The sequence below is a fragment of the Oncorhynchus keta genome, chromosome 28, assembly GCF_023373465.1.
Source record: "Oncorhynchus keta strain PuntledgeMale-10-30-2019 chromosome 28, Oket_V2, whole genome shotgun sequence".
NCBI classification, from domain to species: Eukaryota; Metazoa; Chordata; class Actinopteri; order Salmoniformes; family Salmonidae; genus Oncorhynchus; species Oncorhynchus keta.
The window spans coordinates 35331890-35350385 of record NC_068448.1 but is presented as its reverse complement, the minus strand read 5'-3'; the positions used below and the strand labels follow the sequence as shown (position 1 = coordinate 35350385).

General features: G+C 42.2%; 1 protein-coding gene across 2 annotated transcripts; it reads right to left on the bottom strand.

Moving 5' to 3' along the window:
- Window positions 1-1508: 1508 nt before the first annotated feature.
- On the bottom strand, window positions 1509-16680 carry LOC118361209 (serine/threonine-protein kinase 38-like). 2 transcript variants are annotated; one of them, XM_035740951.2, is made up of 13 exons: window positions 16280-16680; window positions 13926-14062; window positions 12557-12608; window positions 11177-11299; window positions 10991-11074; window positions 10725-10848; window positions 10186-10340; window positions 9862-9973; window positions 7981-8042; window positions 7723-7840; window positions 6152-6371; window positions 5069-5163; window positions 1509-4823 (listed from the first exon to the last, which is right to left on the bottom strand). In XM_035740951.2, exons 2-13 carry the CDS (start codon window positions 14054-14056, stop codon window positions 4684-4686), a joined length of 1416 nt encoding a protein of 471 aa, XP_035596844.1. In that variant the 5' UTR covers window positions 14057-14062; window positions 16280-16680; the 3' UTR covers window positions 1509-4683. The 2 variants fall into 2 exon arrangements, with proteins under 2 accessions (XP_035596844.1, XP_035596845.1); XM_035740952.2 differs by having other exon boundaries at window positions 9871-9973; window positions 16280-16678.
- Between the last annotated feature and the right edge of the window lie 1816 nt (window positions 16681-18496).

The following is an 18496-nucleotide window of genomic DNA, read 5'->3' as shown; positions in this document are numbered from 1 at the left end:
AAAACAATTTAGTCAATTTTAGAATAAGGCTGTAACGTAACAATGTTGAAAAAGTGAAAGGGTCTGAATACTTTCCGAACGCACTGTACATCACCCCCTATCTTTGAAACCTTCAGAGGGATGGAAACTAAGAGGAAATGTGGAAACAAATACACTTGTTTCTTACAAGTCCTTCTTCATAGTATCAGACAAATTACAGTTAGAGGGGTGGAATCCAAAAATACATGGGTAAAGTCGTAACAATACATTTAACTAGATGTGCTAGACATTCTATAGAGAAAAAGGTGGCTTTAAAAAAAAAAATGTGTACATACTTTGAGGAATACGAGCTATTTCAGAGGGGTTGTGGCTGATTTCAAAACAGTAGGATTCACCGGAGCATCCTTCGCGAGGAATCTTTACACTGCAGTTGTTCTGCATCAAATACCAGTCAACTGCAGTTACAAAACTGCAATCTAGGGGGGGAGACCCTAAAACTGATATTTCTTCACTAATCTAAACCAACTGTACCCCTAAAAGACAAGGAATGAAAAAAAAAAAACACATAGCAGGTCAGTAATGCTACCATCAGTGAAACAAGCAGACTGCCATTGACTGGCTAAATGTGCTCTTTGAAGGGAGAAACAATATAACTAAAAGCCCATTTAAGCCGGATTCGAAAACATGGTCGGAGGCAACAAATGGATTGTGTGACGCAATTGCGGAGCCTCCAGAGGCATGCAGAGGCCAAATTGAGCGCCATAGTGCATCGCCTTGTGCCTCAAATTTTGTAACAATGCAGAGGGCTCCGTATAGCTCCACGTTCTGTATAAACAAACTCACTTCCTTAACAAAAGCTCTGCATTGCTCGGCGAAGTGCAAGAAGTATGAATTCCCTGACTTCTGCAGAGACCATATCCCCGTAAATGTTGCATGGCCCAATGCAGAAGTCAGATTGATCATACAGACACTTTTAACCCAATGTTAAGTGGCTACCATATTCAAAAAGGATGCATGGTGGGTGACTCAAAATTAACAGAACGCCCACCTCACCCTTCTTTTCGGATTGGGGGGAATTACTTTAAAAAAAGTTTTAACTGGTTCCACTTAACAGTGAATCGGTTGAGTAGCAAAATGTGGAAGCCAAATTAGGAATAATTCATATTCTAGCCTTTTGCCTCAAGCTGTTAGTTCACAGCGTTTCCATAATTCCACCTCAGAACTACAGAAAAGTGCCAATTTAAGTTGTGGTTAGTTTGTAGTCAAAACAATTTCCAGAAGAAAATGTATAAGTCCTGCACATGGCTAGCTTGCTTGTTCAACCAGTAAAATGGCATTAATTCCACTGGTCCATCAAAACAAACACTCACTACAAAATTCTAAAGACGGAAGATTTCAGAGGTGCCCATTCTTTTGCTGTACAAATCAGACAGACATTAAGTGCAGGGTTAGTTATTCATTGTCAAATATTCACACGCATTAAATTACAACCCCCTACTTTTGATTAAAAAATGTTCACACACCAAAAGTTGACACATTCAAGAGTTTATTTTTGACAGTTTTCTGCATTGTAGAATAATAGTGAAGACAAACTATGAAATAACACATACGGAATCATGTAATAACCAAAGAAAGTGTTAAATCAAAATATATTTTAGATCCTTCAAAGTAGCCACCCTTTACCTTGACAGCTTTGCACACTCTTGGCACTCTCAAACAGCTTCACCTGGAATGCTTTTCAATTAGCAGGTGTGCATCATTAAAGTTAATTTGTGGAATTTCTTAATGCGTTTAAACCAATCAGTTGTGACAAAGTTGGGGTGGTATACAGAAGATAGCCCTATTTGGTAAAAGACCAAGTCCATATTATGTCAAGAACAGCTCAAATAAGCAAAGAGAAACAGTCCATAATTACTTTAAAGACATGAAGGTCAGTCAATACAGAACACCAAGAATAACGTTTCTTCAAGTGCAGTTGAGAAGAAAAAAAAAAACATCAAGCGCTGTGATGAAACTGGCTCTGAGGACCACCACAGGAAAGGAAGACCCAGAGTTAACTCTGCTGCAGAGGATACGTTCATTAGTTACCAGCTTCACCACTCACTCAGATCGCTAAATTCAACCCAATTGAGATGGTTTGGGATGAGTTGGATCGCAGAGTGAAGGAAAAGCAGCCGAAAGGTGCTCAGCATGTGGGAACTCCTTCAAGACTGTTGGAAAAGCATTACAGTTGAAGCTGGTTTTGCCAAGACTGCAAAGCTGTCATCAAGGCAAAGAATGTCCATATTGAAGAATCTCATTCTTTTGGTTACTACATAATTTCGTGTGTTATTTCATAGTTGATGCTGTCACTACTATTCTACAATGTAGAAAATTGTAAGAAATAAAGAAAAACTTTTGAATGAGTAGGTGTCCAAACTATTGACTGGCACACACAATGTATGCCTGGGGAAAAAGAACAGCATACACATCGTTGGGTGACATCTAGAAAATAACCTCAAGTTATCAGTGTGGGTTAATCAAACATCTCATTTTTACTGAGCATATCAACCATTCCTCTGAAGACAAGCAAATCACACACACACACCAAGCAGCATAAATTAACAATACAATCATTTAAAAAGTCATATGCACATTCCCACCTCATCCGCCCAAATAGTTTTTAAACCCAGCATTACAGAATCATTTGGACATCAAGCATCAGTAAAATGATTAGAGACCCGTCTCGAATCAGCTGTCGCTCAGTTGTAAAAAATAAATAATCTGGCTATTAAATTTCAGCAAGTACTCTAAACTACCCAGAACACCATACAGGGATTTAAGAAAAGACCAGATGACATCTTCCCTGAGTGACAGAAACCTACCACTAATGGTGGCTGTGGCTACATTCCATTCAGCATTTTGGAATTAACATGGCATGAAATTAATCTGCCACTACACCTTGGGGATTACATTCGATTCAAATGACACAGCATTTGGGATTTTGTTTCAAGGACAGTCACATATAGCCCTGGGTAGAATTAAGGTCAGAGTTTCTCCCTCACACCTCTTGAAAAGTAAGGAACTTCCAGGTGACATATCCTTGACAAAACTTGAGACAAATGAAATGTTTAAAAATGTTACTCAAAGCTCAGTTGCTAAGAAAAAAAAACAAGCGACAGCAAGAGGAAACTATAGACAAGACAAGAAGTGAACGGTGACGTGAATGATCCGAACCTGGGGTCAGAGTACCTCAATCTAAAAAGGTGCTCCTTTTCTATTCCCCGTTCCTTCCAGCTCCACTGAACCAACTTGCCCTGCCTGCCACGTCACCTACCAAGCCCCTACAGACCAATGGTCAGGAAGTTTTTTAACAAGAAGGAAGGAGAGAACAAACAGAAGATTGATGTCTTGGCCTTACTTCTAGCTCCCCTACCACAAAAAGGTAAATTGAAAAGTAAACCAAAGAAATGGTCGGTACATGCACATTTTTGCATTCGACTTTGCGCTCCAGCTAAAGGATAAAGTTATAGCGCTAACAGATTATTGGCGAAAAATAAAAACTCAGGACAACATGAATGCTACTCTTCAAAAGTGGATGATTGTCAAATCAAGAATGAATCTAAACAAGTGGGCTTCTGGGAGGTGTAGTTCCATTTCAAATGGAATCATATTCCAGAGAGGTGATTATATTGCTATAAACACTTGCATAAATCCATGTATAAAAACAGCTCTACCATTGATGGTATTGAAGTGACAATTACATGGGGACAAAGCAATTACATTGAAACCCTAAAATAATAATATTTGGTTAAGAGTTGCCTTGTTGCAACAGGCAACCTGTTGGAAGGCCTAGCACCCAAGATGCTTCAGAGAGCTTACTAAAAACTCATTAGTTCCCATCAAATGACACTCCATTTCTAATAGTTTTAATAGGGGGACCTAATTTCTAAAGATGGAGAATTCGATTGTGTGTGGAGCATTTTTCTCTTGTTGAAAAAGGACTGAAGAGAGAAAAGCTAGCCCTTTGACAGAAAAGCGAGGCATATTGGATCCCAGGCCCTTGATAATTGGCCGCTCCGCTAAGACTTCAAAGCCCGTTTATGACGGGAGAAGTGCAGGAATGCGGGTATAGCCAGTTGAGTGTGGTCTGCTGGTGTGACAACAGGCTCTGGCCCCAAGGGTGACCTGTTATGCTGGTATCTTGGTTCGTTCCTGTGGAATAAGGAAGCATAGAGAATCAGTCTTGGCCGAGTTGGACCGATGCTAGTGGAGATCTGAGAGATGTTCCCCAAACTAAGGAAATAACATCTCCAAGACTGCTCTTTGGTGGATCCCACTTGAAAAAAAAGCTATGGGAAATTAAATACTGGGGTGGAACAGCATGTGAGTTTCCATATAAAAACAAAAAATATTCCATGAAGAATTGAGCTTGCAGACAGTATAATGGGAACACCGTCCTTATCTTCCAGCACTGTACTGGCTTTTTTTTTTTTTTAGATCGACACAGACTAGAGTTGGAGTAGGCCACACTTCTCTACACAGAGCCCTTCAACAAGTCCCATGCAAGGGAAGGAGGAACGTCCCTTCAGCAGGAAGGGCCCAAAACAAGGTTAATTTAGTGTCTTTTGGAGCTAGAGGAGTGGTCACTGGGCTCCATGGTGTATTCCTTTTGAATGCCAGTCTGAGGGGCAGGTAGAGTGAGTGAGTGAACAAAGAAATGATTCATCTCTTCCCTGTCTTCATGTAGGAGGGGATGGTCCCTCGGGCTGTGAGGCCCTCGAAGCGCTTGTAGGTGTAGTTGATGAAGACCCAGTCCTTGTTCTTCAGGTCTGCCTCAGAATGGTTAGACACCACAGGGGCCGCTGAGGAGGAAAAGTAAAGGATAAAAAAGGTACCAAATGAAAGAGAACTGACAACCTGGGAGGGACTACCAGGGGTGTATTCATTAGTCGCAGACTACTGCAAAACATTTTGCAAGGGAAAATGTTTACTCTAGGAACCAAACAGAACAGAAGGAACCAGAAAACATGGAGGGACCTAATGAACATGATCCTGTTGATCTATTGACTACTGACAGCCACTGGTGTTGTGACAATAAGCAACTTACCCGTTGGCTGGAGGATATCGGAGTCTGGGAACTCGTCAAAGTTGGACGTGTCGTCGATGCTTTTGATCTGGATGGGAATGGCAGCAGGCCTCTCTCTGTAGGGACAACACGGGACTCGTTTTACAAAGGGACTGTTCCCACCCATTTTTTTAAATGCACCGCTACATTGTCAGAAAATGCTAGCTAGGATATTATGGAGGTTGGTAAATAACCAGCTAATAAACTTTTTGTTTTTAATTGTTTGGATGAAAATACAAAGACCGGTCAACCTTGAATCATTTTTACAAGTACCAATTCACAGCACACGCAACTACAATGCTCAAATAATAGGAACATGCTAATTCATGTTTTGCCTAATAATGATGTTGGCAGAAGACTGCCTCCATAGGAATAGTAGGCTGTACAGATGGCTGCTTAAGTACCCATAAGTCTAACTCGATCAACATTTTAGAAAGTATATGTACAATCAGGGCTTTTTTTTGACAGGATATTGGAGAGTTCTGGGGGGGCAGTCAACTTACAAAGTTGGAGAATTTTGCATTTGAAAACATGTAACTGACATTTTCTGAAACCTAGAGTCTTAAATTATATTTAAAAAATGTAGCCAACACAGAAGTTTTGGGTTTGAAAATTAAATTGTAGGTCTTAATGACAGTTGCATATTTTTCCTTGGTAAAATTTAGGGGTAATGATTATTCTAATTAAATAGGTGTCTATGTGGTTAGCCCCTAGAAAAATGTAAACTGTCTAATTTTGTTTGGGGAGACATTTTTTAATATTTCAATTACTGGTGGAATGTAGTAGTCTAGCTTACAGTAGGCTATTTGGAATATGAAACAACTGAACTTGGCCTATATGAGCTGGTTTCAGATCTCCATGTTCTCACCCAAGTACTGACTCCACCTTCAGACGGTTGAGTCAAAAAACACAACATTACCATTTTTTACATATTATAGGGTAGTTTTTCATACCAGAGTACTTTGACCTCAAATTGCATGCATGGTATACAAAATGCATGCATGTTGTCAGGTCTGCACACACAAAGAAAAAAGAAAAGTGAACTATTCTTTTAAGCCCTCCTACCTGATGTGGTCGTAGTCCACCCCTTCGAAGAAGGCGTTGCCCTTGATGTCCTCCACCCCCGTCGCTCCAATCCTGTGCTCCTCTTCACAGCAAAACCTGAGGATGAGGGCCTTGGCCTTCTCGGAGATGGGCACTTCCGGCGGAAAGGTCAGCGTTTCCCGCCAGTTCATCACCTTCCTGTAGGTCTCCTGGGGGGTCTCCGAGCAGAACGGGGGATAGCCTGGAGCATAATACACACAAGGGATCAACACACAAGCCAGGCATGGCCAAATGCATAGGAATGGCATCATTTTGTGACATTCATAATATGCACTATATTAGACACAAAGTATGTGGACACCCCTTTGGCGGTTTCAGCCACACCTGCTGCTGACAGGTGTATAAAAATCAAGCATACAGCCATGCAATCTCCATAGACAATCATTGGCAGTAGAATGGACTTACTGAAGTGCTCAGTGACTTTCAACATGGCACAGTCATAGGATGCCACCTTTCCAACAAGTCAGTTGGTCAAATTTCTGTTGTGCTAGAGCTGCGCCGATTAACTGTAAGTGCTGTTATTGTGAAGGAGCAACAACAAGGAGCAACAGCTCAGCCGCAAAGTGGTAGGCCACACAAGCCCACAGAACGGGACCGCCAAGTGCTGAAGAGTGTAAAAATATCCCATCCTCGGTTGCAACACTCCCTATTGAGTTCCAAACTGCCTCTGGAAGCAACGTCAGCACAATAAGTGTTCGTCGGGAGCATCATGAAGTGGCGTTCCATGGCCGAGTAGCCGAACCCATGCCTAAGATCATCATGCGAAAAGCCAAGCGTCGGCTGGAGTAGTGTAAAGCTCGCTGCCACTGGACTCTGGAGCAGTGAAAACACATTCTCAGGAGTGATGAATCAAACTTCACCATCTGGCATTCCGACAGACGAATCGGGGTTTGGCGAATGCTACTTGCCCCAATGGACAGTGCCAACTGTAAAGTTAAGTGGAGGAGGAATAATGGTCTGGAGCTGTTTTTCATGGTTCAGGCTAGGCACCTTAGCGTTAAGATTTCCCTTCTGAAACTACAATGACATTCTGTGCTTCCAACTTTGCGGCAACAGTTTGGGGAAGGCCCTTTCCTGTTACAGCATGACAATGTACCCATGCAGCAAGCGAGGTCCATACAGAAATGGTTTGTCGAGATCAGTGTGGCAAACTTGACTGGCCTGCACAGAGCCCCGACCTCAAACCCATCGAACACCTTTGGGATGAAATAGAACACCGACTGAGACACAGGCCTACTCGCCCAACATCAGTGCCCGACCTCACTAATGCTTCTATTCAGGCACAACAGCAAGTCCCTGCAGCAATGTTCCAACATCTAGTGGAAAGCCTTCCCAGAAGAGTGGAGGCTGTTATAGCAGCAAATGGGGGGGAACGACTCCATATGAATGCCCATGATTTTGGAATGAGATGTTCGACGAGCAGGTGTACACAGATTTTTGGTCATGTAGTGTATGTTTGAAAGACAATTTCCAAATACTACCATCAATGGCTTTGAGGAGGCTCCAAGTAGAACATGTCAATGAGATCTCACCTATCAGCATCTCATACATGATGACTCCCAGGCTCCACCAATCACAGAGCTTGTTGTATCCATTCTGCATGAAGACTTCTGGGGCGATGTAGTCAGGGGTGCCCACAGTAGAGAAGGCCTAAAGGGAGAGAGCAGAAAACTTTTAAAAAACTTGATTCAAGGCTTCATAGTATTGTATAAATGTGACTATAAGACCACACCAACACAAGTGTGTCGGTGTAGAATATGCTGCCTTCCCATCTAGCTTTATTTTCTCACCAGCTGTCTCCTGTTCCTCTTCCATGTCTCTGCTTTCCTCTTTGAGTTCATGTTATTGAATGCTGTAAAGAAAAATTAACAGTTCTATAAAATGATGCAACTTAGTGGTTCAACCGGTTTAATTCACCTTCAGGTTAAGATACAGTGCATTCGGAAAGTATTCAGACCTACACTTTACGTTAGTCTTTCTAAAATGGATAACTTATTTTTTTTAAAACTAAACGACCTAAATCTACACAATAACCCATAAAAAGAACTGTTCGCTTTGTTATTATGTATAAAAAGTCAGAAATACCTTATGTAAATAAGTATTCAGACCCTTTGCTATGAGACTCGAAATTAAGCTCAGGTGCATCCTGTTTCCATTGATCATCCTTAAGATATTTATACAACTTGTTTGGAGTCCACCTTTGGTGAATTCAATTGATTGGATATGCTTTGGAAAGGCACATACACAGCTGTCTCTATAAGGTCCCACAGTTCACAGCGCATGTCAGAGCAAAAACCAAACCATGAGGTCGAAGGGATTGTCCGTAGAGCTCCGAGACAGGATTGTGTCGAGGCACAGATCTGGGGAAGGGTACCAAAACATTTCTGCAGCATTGAAGGTCCCCAAAAATCACAGCTGCCTCCAACATTCTTAAAATGTAAGAAGTTTGGAACCACCAAGACTCTTCCTAGAGCTGGCCGCCCGGCAAAACTGAGCAAGGGAGGTGACCAAGGACCCATTGGTCACTGAACGAGCTCCAAAGTTGGAGTGGCCAGGCGTGTGGTAGAGTGGCCAGACGGTAGCCATGACAGCCCGCTTGGAGTTTGCCAAAAAGCACCAAAAGGATTCTCAGACCTTGAAAAACAAGATTCTCTGGTCTAATGAATCCAAGATTGACCTCTTTGGCTTGAATGCCAAGCGTCATGTCTGGAGGAAACCTGGTGCTAGCATCATGCTGAGGGGATGTTTTTAAGCGGCAGGGACTGGGAGACAAGTCAGGATCGAAGCAAAGATGAACGGAGCAAAGTACAGAGAGATCCTTGATGAAGTCCTGCTTCAGAGCTCTCAGGACAGCAGACTGGGGTGAAGGGTCACCTTCCAACAGGACAACAACCCTAAGCATACAGCCAAGACAAAGTAGGAGTGGCTTCGGGACAAGTCTCTGAATGTCCTTGAGTGGCCCAGCCAGAGACCTGACTTGAACCCGTTCGAACATCTCTGGAGAGACCTGAAAATAGCAGTATAGTAACACTCCCCATCCAACCTGAAAGAGCTTGAGGGGGATCTGCAGAGAAGAATGTGAAGTTTCTCCCAAATACAGGTGTGCCAAGCTTGTAGCGCCATTCCAAAGACGACAAGGCTGTAATCGCTGCAAAAGGTGCTTCAACAAAATACTGAGTAAAAGGTCTGAATACTTACATAAAACGTGATATTTAAGATATTTTTAGACATTTGCAAACATTTCTAAAAACCTGTTTTTGCCTTGTCATTAATCAGCTCTAATCCAGTGATTTACAATCAGGGTATATTCAATGACTGTTAGTAAGGATTGTAAACATGCAACAACAAATATGTACACACTGGTAAATGCAACAACTTATTTTTTTTAAACACCTTTTATATAATAATCACATAGCTAAAAACAAATCTAAGTTCTTACCTTAAAAAAAAAAGCACATTTGAAATCAGAACCAGGTTTGTTAGAGAAACATTAAAAAGGCTCAATCTGGGACATTTCTAATTAATAGAATTTATAAATTCCTTTTGAGCTTAGTGCATCAGTTTTACTCCATCCCAACCCAAATATTTCATCATTGTCATTTGAATGTTTGCAAACAAAGTGATAGAGGGTGTTAGTATGTAAAGTAATGGATTGATTGGAGATGCCTGACTTTGCTTACTGAAGTCACTGGGGAGGCTGTGGTTGAGGTTCTTGTAGAACTCCGTACGATGGGCCCTCTTCAGACCCGTGCATAAACCAAAGTCAGACAGCTTCACATGGCCCTGGAACAATACAGTACAGGATCATATTCATTATTACACACCAAAGCAAAAACTTTCTGCACCACAAAATGAAAACAAGCATTTCTTTTTGGAGAAGTCAAGTCCGTTTTCTTCAGTTTGGTGCCTTGTGCATAACTGGGTCAAATTCACCTTATCCAAACCACCAGTCTGAGCTCATATTTGTGTGTCTCCAAGTCCGTGCTCAAACTCACCCTGGAGTCTAGTAGCAGGTTGTCAGGTTTGATGTCTCTGTGGATGAAGCCTAGTTGGTGGATGGAGTCGATGGCTATCACTGTCTCAGCGATGTAGAACTGAGTTGACTCCTCAGTCAAAGTATCCTTCTTCATGAGCAGGGTCATCATGTCACCTGTAGAGGGCAGCGGGCATGTTAGAAATCACCACATTGCAACTGGACTTTGAGGCATTAGTTTGTTTTGGTGGAATTTCAGATAGAAATGTGTTAAACAATTCTGTGCATTTTGGACAATGGCAGGTTGCTTATTCTATACAAAACGGGTCTTTCTGCAACATTGCTTCCCATTACTGGGATCGTATTCAAAGTGTCTCAGATTAGGAGTGCCGAGTTTTGGCTGAGTCGAGTAGGCATGCCTACTCTGAAACACTATGAATACAAGCCCCAAGGACTAAATACACATGCAAGACTCGCTAATCTGAGAGTTGCTCACTGGACAATAGTGCCTTAGTGTGGAGACTGTTCAGGTTATCGGGGAGAGGGAGGGGGGGGTCGTACCGCCAGGCAGGAACTCCATGATGAGGTAGAGGTTCATCTTGTCCTGAAAGCTGTAGAACATCTTGACCACCCACAGGCTGTCTGCCTCCACCAGAATGTCTCGCTCGGCACGGATGTGACCCACCTACGAATACACGCACGGCACCATACATTTATTTTCTCAATTGCATGACAGGCACTCATGTTTGTATCAAAGACACTGCTTTGGATATTTGAGAGAAATTGCTGGCCATCGATGTATACCTCCCCTACTCCTTCCTTCTCACCTGTTCCTTCTCCAGCATGTCAGCCTTACGGAGGATCTTCATAGCGTACACATGGCCAGTGTCCTTTTTCTGCACCAGACGCACCTGGGGACAAAGAGGACCAGAACGTGCCAAGTGTATTGAATAATAAGCTGAAACTCTGCAAGGCTACGTAAAATACGTTTATACAAAAGGGATGATGCCTACCTCTCCAAAAGCTCCTCGGCCAATCACCTTGAGGGACTCAAAGTCCTCCAGGCCCAGGCGGGTTCGTTTGAGACGCAGGAAGTCGGTCTCTTTCATGGCGTGCTGAGAACGCCGGATACACTTCTGCACAGGTAGAAGGGGCAATGGTTAGTGTCAAAAGGTTTGTTGTCTGTCAGGGTTTCCATTAGCCGGCTTTTGTCTGAAAAATATATTGAAAGCAGATAAAATTGGCACCAGCCAAATTGTCCGGGAGAAGGAAAAGAAATCCCATTGTGAAATAATGCTTTTTAGCCTATTCATTGATGGAAATACATTTGACTGGTGAGGCTTAAAAGTCTATAGGTTATTTGCCCGTGTGTACAGCATATTCGTTACCTTATCACGTGCCTACAGCAGAGAGCCTTTGAGTGGGAAATCTGCCAGACAGCGTAAGCGCAGCATCTTGTGGTGCTTTCAAGACAACTGGGAACTCGAAAATACGTAGTCAAATCATGCCAGTGATCTTCAGGTCGGAAAATCGGAGCGCTAGAAAGAGGCCCGATTCCAGAGTTGGAACTACGAGTTGAAGACTATTCAAAATGATTTCCACCCCAGTCGGAACTCGTTTTTATTCCCAGTTGTCTTGAATGCACTGAAGCCCGATTTGAGTTGTTTTGAACACGGCATCAAATGGCAATGGAAGGCAGGCTTCATCAGCACGTCACATCACTTTGCATTGAGCTGGAGGCAGTATGCATTTTGAAAACATATACTTAATTGTTTTCCTGCTAATTGCATTATGGAACTACCATTCGACTGGAGTCTACTGCATTGCCCGCATTGCTGCGCTTATGTGAAGAAATAGTTATTCAACATTAAGCTAAATGTTCTGATCTGTTGCAGCAGACTCATAGCTTCAGGTTATTTTTTTATGTAGCCTAGGTCTACTTGTTGTATGAATTTAGGATCTATCGTCACATGACTGTCCCAGTGTGTTTGGAATAGACCATTTCTCGATAAGCTGACCAATACAATATGTAGCCTAAACTTTTGTACTGTAGTAGATTGACATTGGCTAGTGATTTTGCTGTTAGTTACTCATCTTTTTGGCTGAGGAAAAGTAAATTCTTACATGTTCAAAGTGCACATCAGAATTCAGTAAGGACGGCACACCATTGCAACCTTGACTTGCATGTTCTGTTAATATGAATTCCCATATCCTAAATATGATGTCACCGAGGGTGGACACCCTGCTAAAAAGTTATGCACTCAATGCATATGGGTCCAGTACATTTTTAAAATGTACTGTCATTTTATTTACATGTTCCCGGTCAAATGTCCGGCAACACATTTTTATAACGGAAACCCGGGTGTGTGCGCGCGCGCGCGAGTACACCTCACCTCTTCATCAACCAAGCCCTCTTGGTCCATCACCTTTTCCAACTTTTGCTGCCTGGAACAGAAATGCAAAAATAATTCACTTTCATTCAACTAATGTGTTGGGTTGATACTTTGTTCAAGAACTGACATTGCTTTGAGAGTGGAGATTGGTTCCAGCTGAGCCGCATAATTATTCTCCTTTAACTATTCTCCTTTAACACCAATTAAGTGCACCATATAAACACAGCCACACATATCTACCTTGAGAGAAAGAGTAACCCTCACTGGCTCATCTAGCAAAATGTGTGAGGGACAAAGAGTTTATAGCGTCATTGAGTAGTATCCTTCCAGAAAAACAGACAGGTGTCGTTCGATCCTTATGCCCACATGCTTTCTATGGACATAAGAATTGTTTGTTTTAGTGTTCCGTTGCAAAATTATTCGCTACGGTGTGCACTAATGAATGTGACCCAGGGACTTACATATTAGTAGTGTCATTTCCTTCTCTGCTCTGAAGCCGCTGAGATAAGAGACCACCGCGTAACCTTTGGTTTCCAGTGATATTAATAGGGCTAAGTGCTAGTAGGGGTTGGATTGGTGCCACTGTGTGTCATGTTCACTGTTTATCAGTTTCCTCTTGAAGTCGACACAAACAAGGTCCTCCTGTGGCCATGAGGGTGAAACCGACTCAGACCGCTACTTGACAGTAGCCAACTGTCATGTCTCCACCATCAGCTGCTTGTTTGATCATTACTCAGGTGACAGTGTTTGAACAGAAATGGTCCTTTACATACATTCTTGACATGATTTCAAAGTGTATGAAACATTCTGGTTTATTGCACTCAACCTCTGCCTAATTTTTTCAAGATCACAAGTTATAAATATAAAAAATGTAAAAAAGCCCCAGTCAGTGCCACATTCATTCTTCACACATCAGTTGTTTTATCTCAAAACTGAAATGACCTCAGTGTGCTAGAGCGCACACAGACAGGGTGTGGTTTCCATCAAAGGGAGCCAGGGAGGTAACATGAAAGACAGCAGACAATTTGCATTAGAAAGAGCATAGAGGCCTACCAAGCAAGACAGACAAGTGTCATCAGCCCAATATAAAAAAAAATAATGACAGGGGAGGGAAATGCTACTGTTAAAATGTGAATATCTTCTACAGATATAATGCAGTGGCCACCATTTCTTAGTCTAATTTATCAGCCAACACATTCATAAAGCACAAATACCAAAGTTAGCAACCGCCACCTTGAATGTCATAAGGCATAAGAAGAATGTAGCAATAGAGAAATTGGAAATGATGGCTGTCGGTGGAAAGCATTGGTAGAACGTTGCCCATTGGCTCAGCCCAGACGGATGCATGCGTGTGCAGTCGGAGGCCTACCTCATCTCTCTCTCCTCATGTTGGGCGATAAGGTTGCTGTAGAAGTTCTCCAGGGTTACTTTGGCCATGGTCACGCGCTCCTTGGTGTGGTTACTCATCGAGGAGCAGGAACTCTGGCCCATCATTGCCATGGTTACCTAAGGGATGCACAGGAAAGGGGGGACTTTACCCCGACCTCACGATATGATAGTCACAATACTTAGGTGCCGATACTATATCTATTGCGATTTGATACTGTGATTTTATTGCGATTTGATGTTCCAAACATATTGATCACCATATGTCTGCTGCAGAAGGATGAGAGAACATGAGAAAATGAATTTTGTCAGGGAAATAAGTGCTGAAAACGAATTGGCTCCCTACTTAAAAAAAGATTGAGAACAAGCTATGAAAAAAAAAACTGGAGTTTTAGTGCAGGTACAGTCAACTATCGCAAAAACAATACTGTGAACTTGTCAAAACTATACCTATATCATCAAAAATAATATCCTGCTGTGTTTTTTTTATTACCTTTTACATTGACAATTTTATTTTAGATAATATTTGGGAAAAGAAATCCTAAATTAGTCATTTTTGCTTAATTCCTGGTGATTTTAGTTTTTTCTCAACCAAAAAGGCTCACTTGCAGGCCAGTTTTAGCCCGTCAGCCACCTGTTGCCAACCATGATAGACAGAAAGAACTGCAAATAGGCATACACTGGCATGATTAACTTCAAATCCAAAGGAAGTTGTAATTGTGCTGGTTTTCATTCACATACACCATGCCTATAGGCATACCCTTGCAAACACTTTCACTGGGTCATAACTTTGCTTCTAAACTTTCACTACAACATTTTCAAAGTGCTGGGACCAGCTCTTTCTAAAACAAGGTGCCAAGAAGAGTTAAAGACAATTTGTCTCTTTCAGTCATTGTACTGTAATTCAATGTCCACTCAGCACATTCTGCATGGCTGAGCAACAGGGACACTGTACCCTCGAGGTAGCATGAGGATGGGCACGTGGAAAGAGTCTGCCATTTGGCTATGAGCTCCAAGCATATACAAAGCCCTTGATTTGGAGGCTAGAAGGTCAGGGTAATTCAATTCTGTCAGACATTCCGTTTGGCACTGAAAAATGTCATTAAAAGGAATGACTCGTGTCCTATAAAACGAGAATTAAAGTTGCCATGTGTATAGTACTACACTAAAGCCTGGTCAATAATATTGTGACAGAGCAGTTAAAATTATGGTGTGTAAATAAACTTCGTGCACATTACTGCGACTCAGACGGGTAGGCTGTGTGCACAATCATGGAGTGTAAACTGTGCAGAAAGGATACGTCACCTCGTCTGTCCAAGCGGTTTAGAAAGTCCTACAAGACATGCAAACAACTCAAGTATGCCTTACTCACAAATAGCTACTTAATATATACAAATAAAATAGACTTGCAGCTAGCTAGCCTGTCATGTAATAGCTATGAATCTACTAGCTAACTAGTTAGCTAGCTAGTCTGGTTTAGGTTGACTGTCTGCCCTGGATAGATTCATTCGTTAACTTTAGCTGCATGTAAATAGCTAGCCGTTTAGAGTTATTGGCTCGCTCAATGACAAGTACAAAGTGGAGAGCTTCATCAACATATGAATGAAAATTGGCTAAATAGCTGAAGTTAACCAACACTATCAAACTTGTCACAACAAGGCAAGCGTGTCTAGCTAGGTAACGTTAGCTAGCTAAGAGACCAGCCTACAACCAGTCCACCCGGCTAGCTATCAGTATCTTAGACCAAGCCATCAAAACCCATATTTTACTTTGCACACGTTTGTAGGTCTATTGATGTCATGTACATCGTGGAGTTGAGGGAACACGCTTGGATAGTTAGCGGTATATAACTAGCTTGTGTTGTTGTGGCATTAAAGACATCTTGCTAACTAGCCTAGCAGTTTACTGCTGCCAGGTAACGTTAACTAGTTCCGCAAACCCAATCAGAACGTAACATAGCTAGTAATGTCAGCTAGCAAACAAACGTACTAAATTCCACACCAAAGTACATTGTATATGCATTTCAAAAATTGTCTAATCACAGCCAGGTAGCTAGCTTAATCTAGCTAAGGTTAGATGGCATAGCTTCAACCAAGGTAGCTAGCTAAAATAGCACAGCGTAAAAGTGGGAAAATATCACTGGCTACACTACAACTGATAGTTAGTCATTGATGCCTGGCTGGCACTACTGTAACGTAACTAGCCCAAGAGACAACTAGAAGATAAGACGGGAGGGGGCATATTGACCATAACATTTAATTTCACAAAACTAGTAGACGTGTTATCGTATAGAAATTATATTCGGTTTCTCAGCAAGTTTGTCTTCTGTTATCTTACCTTCGCATGAACGTCTCTCCTCGCTCTATCTGCTCGGCTGTGTGTGGCTCAACCTTGTGTTTCCCTTTCGCTTTAAACTCATCATGACGCTTGGTGGCCAACAAGGCAAAGCGCAACGATTTGATATTTGCCACACCGCTTCTTCTTCCGGTCACTCTCTCTATTAGTCTCTGCCTACTCACATTAATCCTCACCCTGTACCCATCTTCCTCTACCTCTCTCTACACTGCTTCAGCATACAACACATCCTGTACTACCTGACCCTAGCAACCTCAACATGACTTTCTCTCAACGGACACCTCTGATCTCCAGCCCCATGGGTACCCCCATAACTAACACACAACTTTCTCCACCGAAACTACACATTCCTTCGTATCATGCTCACATCTCCTACCATATGACTCTAAATCAAAACTCAACAGAACAGACATCTTCGTTTCCCCAAGCACTCCAACTCATCCGCGTTGCACCAAACAGCGACTGTCACAGACAACGGGAATCTGTTTCGCTGTTGCTGTGTGCGTCAACTTTGAAATGCCTGAGTTAGATGACCTGGTGAAAATATAATTTAGAATTGGCTTTTTTAAGAAGGAAACTCGGTAGTAATAACCATGTTATTGTTTTGCCCTTACTTTTTAATAATATGGTTATTATGTTCTAAAAGAGCAAGTATTTCCCATCCCTATAATGATCTAGTACACTCGTTCAAACAGGCGTTACTGCGCACTCACGTTTATCAATCGAATAATCTAATAACTGGACATTTCAGACTATACGCATACACTATTCTAACCTACATTGTGCGTTAAGAGAACAAACAAAAAAAACGTTATTGGAACTGTCACTGAATGCTAAGAAAACTGGGGTTCAGTCCCTGTCAATCTGCCCTCCAAATTCGCTACAACGCCACTATTTTGCAGCCCATTATAAAACTATAGTGGCCAACTAGATTGAGTACCTTAACCTGTAGGTATATTGTAAATTACAGTGGGAAAGTGAAAGTAAATTATAGGCCTATCCAACGGCTGCGGGAGAAATGAACAATTAAGCAGGGGTTTTACGCATGTGTCTGTGGGAGGAGAGGCAACTCAACGACCACTCCTGCATGCGCAGCTAAAATGCTAAAATGAGGCGCTGTTTGCTTGTTTCATTACAATATATTAATGGATGCATTCTCCCTTTCTTGAAATAATCATTGATCTAAATATACTGCAGGCCTATTAGATAAATTATGATAGGCTATATAGGCTATAAATAAATAATAACTGATCTGACATGACTTGGTTCGTGGCCTAGCGTAATTTCTCACTTCACTATCCATCTATCGGTCTTTATGGATGGGAGGAATGAAGGATTCATAGGTTATCCCAAATCAGGGGCATCGTCTACGTTATAGGCTATTTGTCTCAGTTATAACGTTTATTTAGTACACCCCTTTCCCCCTTTTAGAGACTAGTGGCTAGACCTGTTGGCTTTTAGGTTAAAATAATAGGGCTTTACCCAAACCCCTGCTCTCTGCTCAGTGTGGAAGAACTTGACTGGCCTGCACAGAGCCCTGACCTCAACCCCATCGAACACCTTTGGGATTAATTGGAATGGCGACTGATAGTCAGGCCTAATCCCCCAACATCAGTGCCCAACCTCACTAATGCTTTTGTGGCTGAATGGAAGTAAGTCCCCGCAGTAATGTTCCAACATCTAGTGGAAAGCCTTCCCAGAAGAGTGGAGGCTGTTATCAAATCAAATCAAATCAAATGTATTTATATAGCCCTTCGTACATCAGCTGATATCTCAAAGTGCTGTACAGAAACCCAGCCTAAAACCCCAAACAGCAAGCAATGCAGGTGTAGAAGCACGGTGGCTAGGAAAAACTCCATAGAAAGGCCAAAACCTTGGAAGAAACCTAGAGAGGAACCAGGCTATGTGGGGTGGCCAGTCCTCTTCTGGCTGTGCCGGGTGGAGATTATAACAGAACATGGCCAAGATGTTCAAATGTTCATAAATGACCAGCATGGTCGAATAATAATAAGGCAGAACAGTTGAAACTGGAGCAGCAGCACGACCAGGTGGACTGGGGACAGTCCTGGGGCATGGTCCTAGGGCTCAGGTCCTCCGAGAGAGAGAAAGAAAGAGAGAAGGAGAGAATTAGAGAACGCACACTTAGATTCACACAGGACACCGAATAGGACAGGAGGGGTACTCCAGATATAACAAATT

Excerpts from the sequence above, each read along its gene's own strand:
- LOC118361209 (XM_035740951.2), bottom strand. The coding sequence starts at position 14,056 with ATGGCAATGATGGGCCAGAGTTCCTGCTCCTCGATGAGTAACCACACC. Across the intron at positions 12,609-13,925 it reads CATGAGGAGAGAGAGATGAG|GCAGCAAAAGTTGGAAAAGG; the intron begins GTAGGCCTCCGA and ends TTTCTGTTCCAG. Across the intron at positions 10,341-10,724 it reads CATGGAGTTCCTGCCTGGCG|GTGACATGATGACCCTGCTC; the intron begins GTACGACCCCCC and ends TGCCCTCTACAG.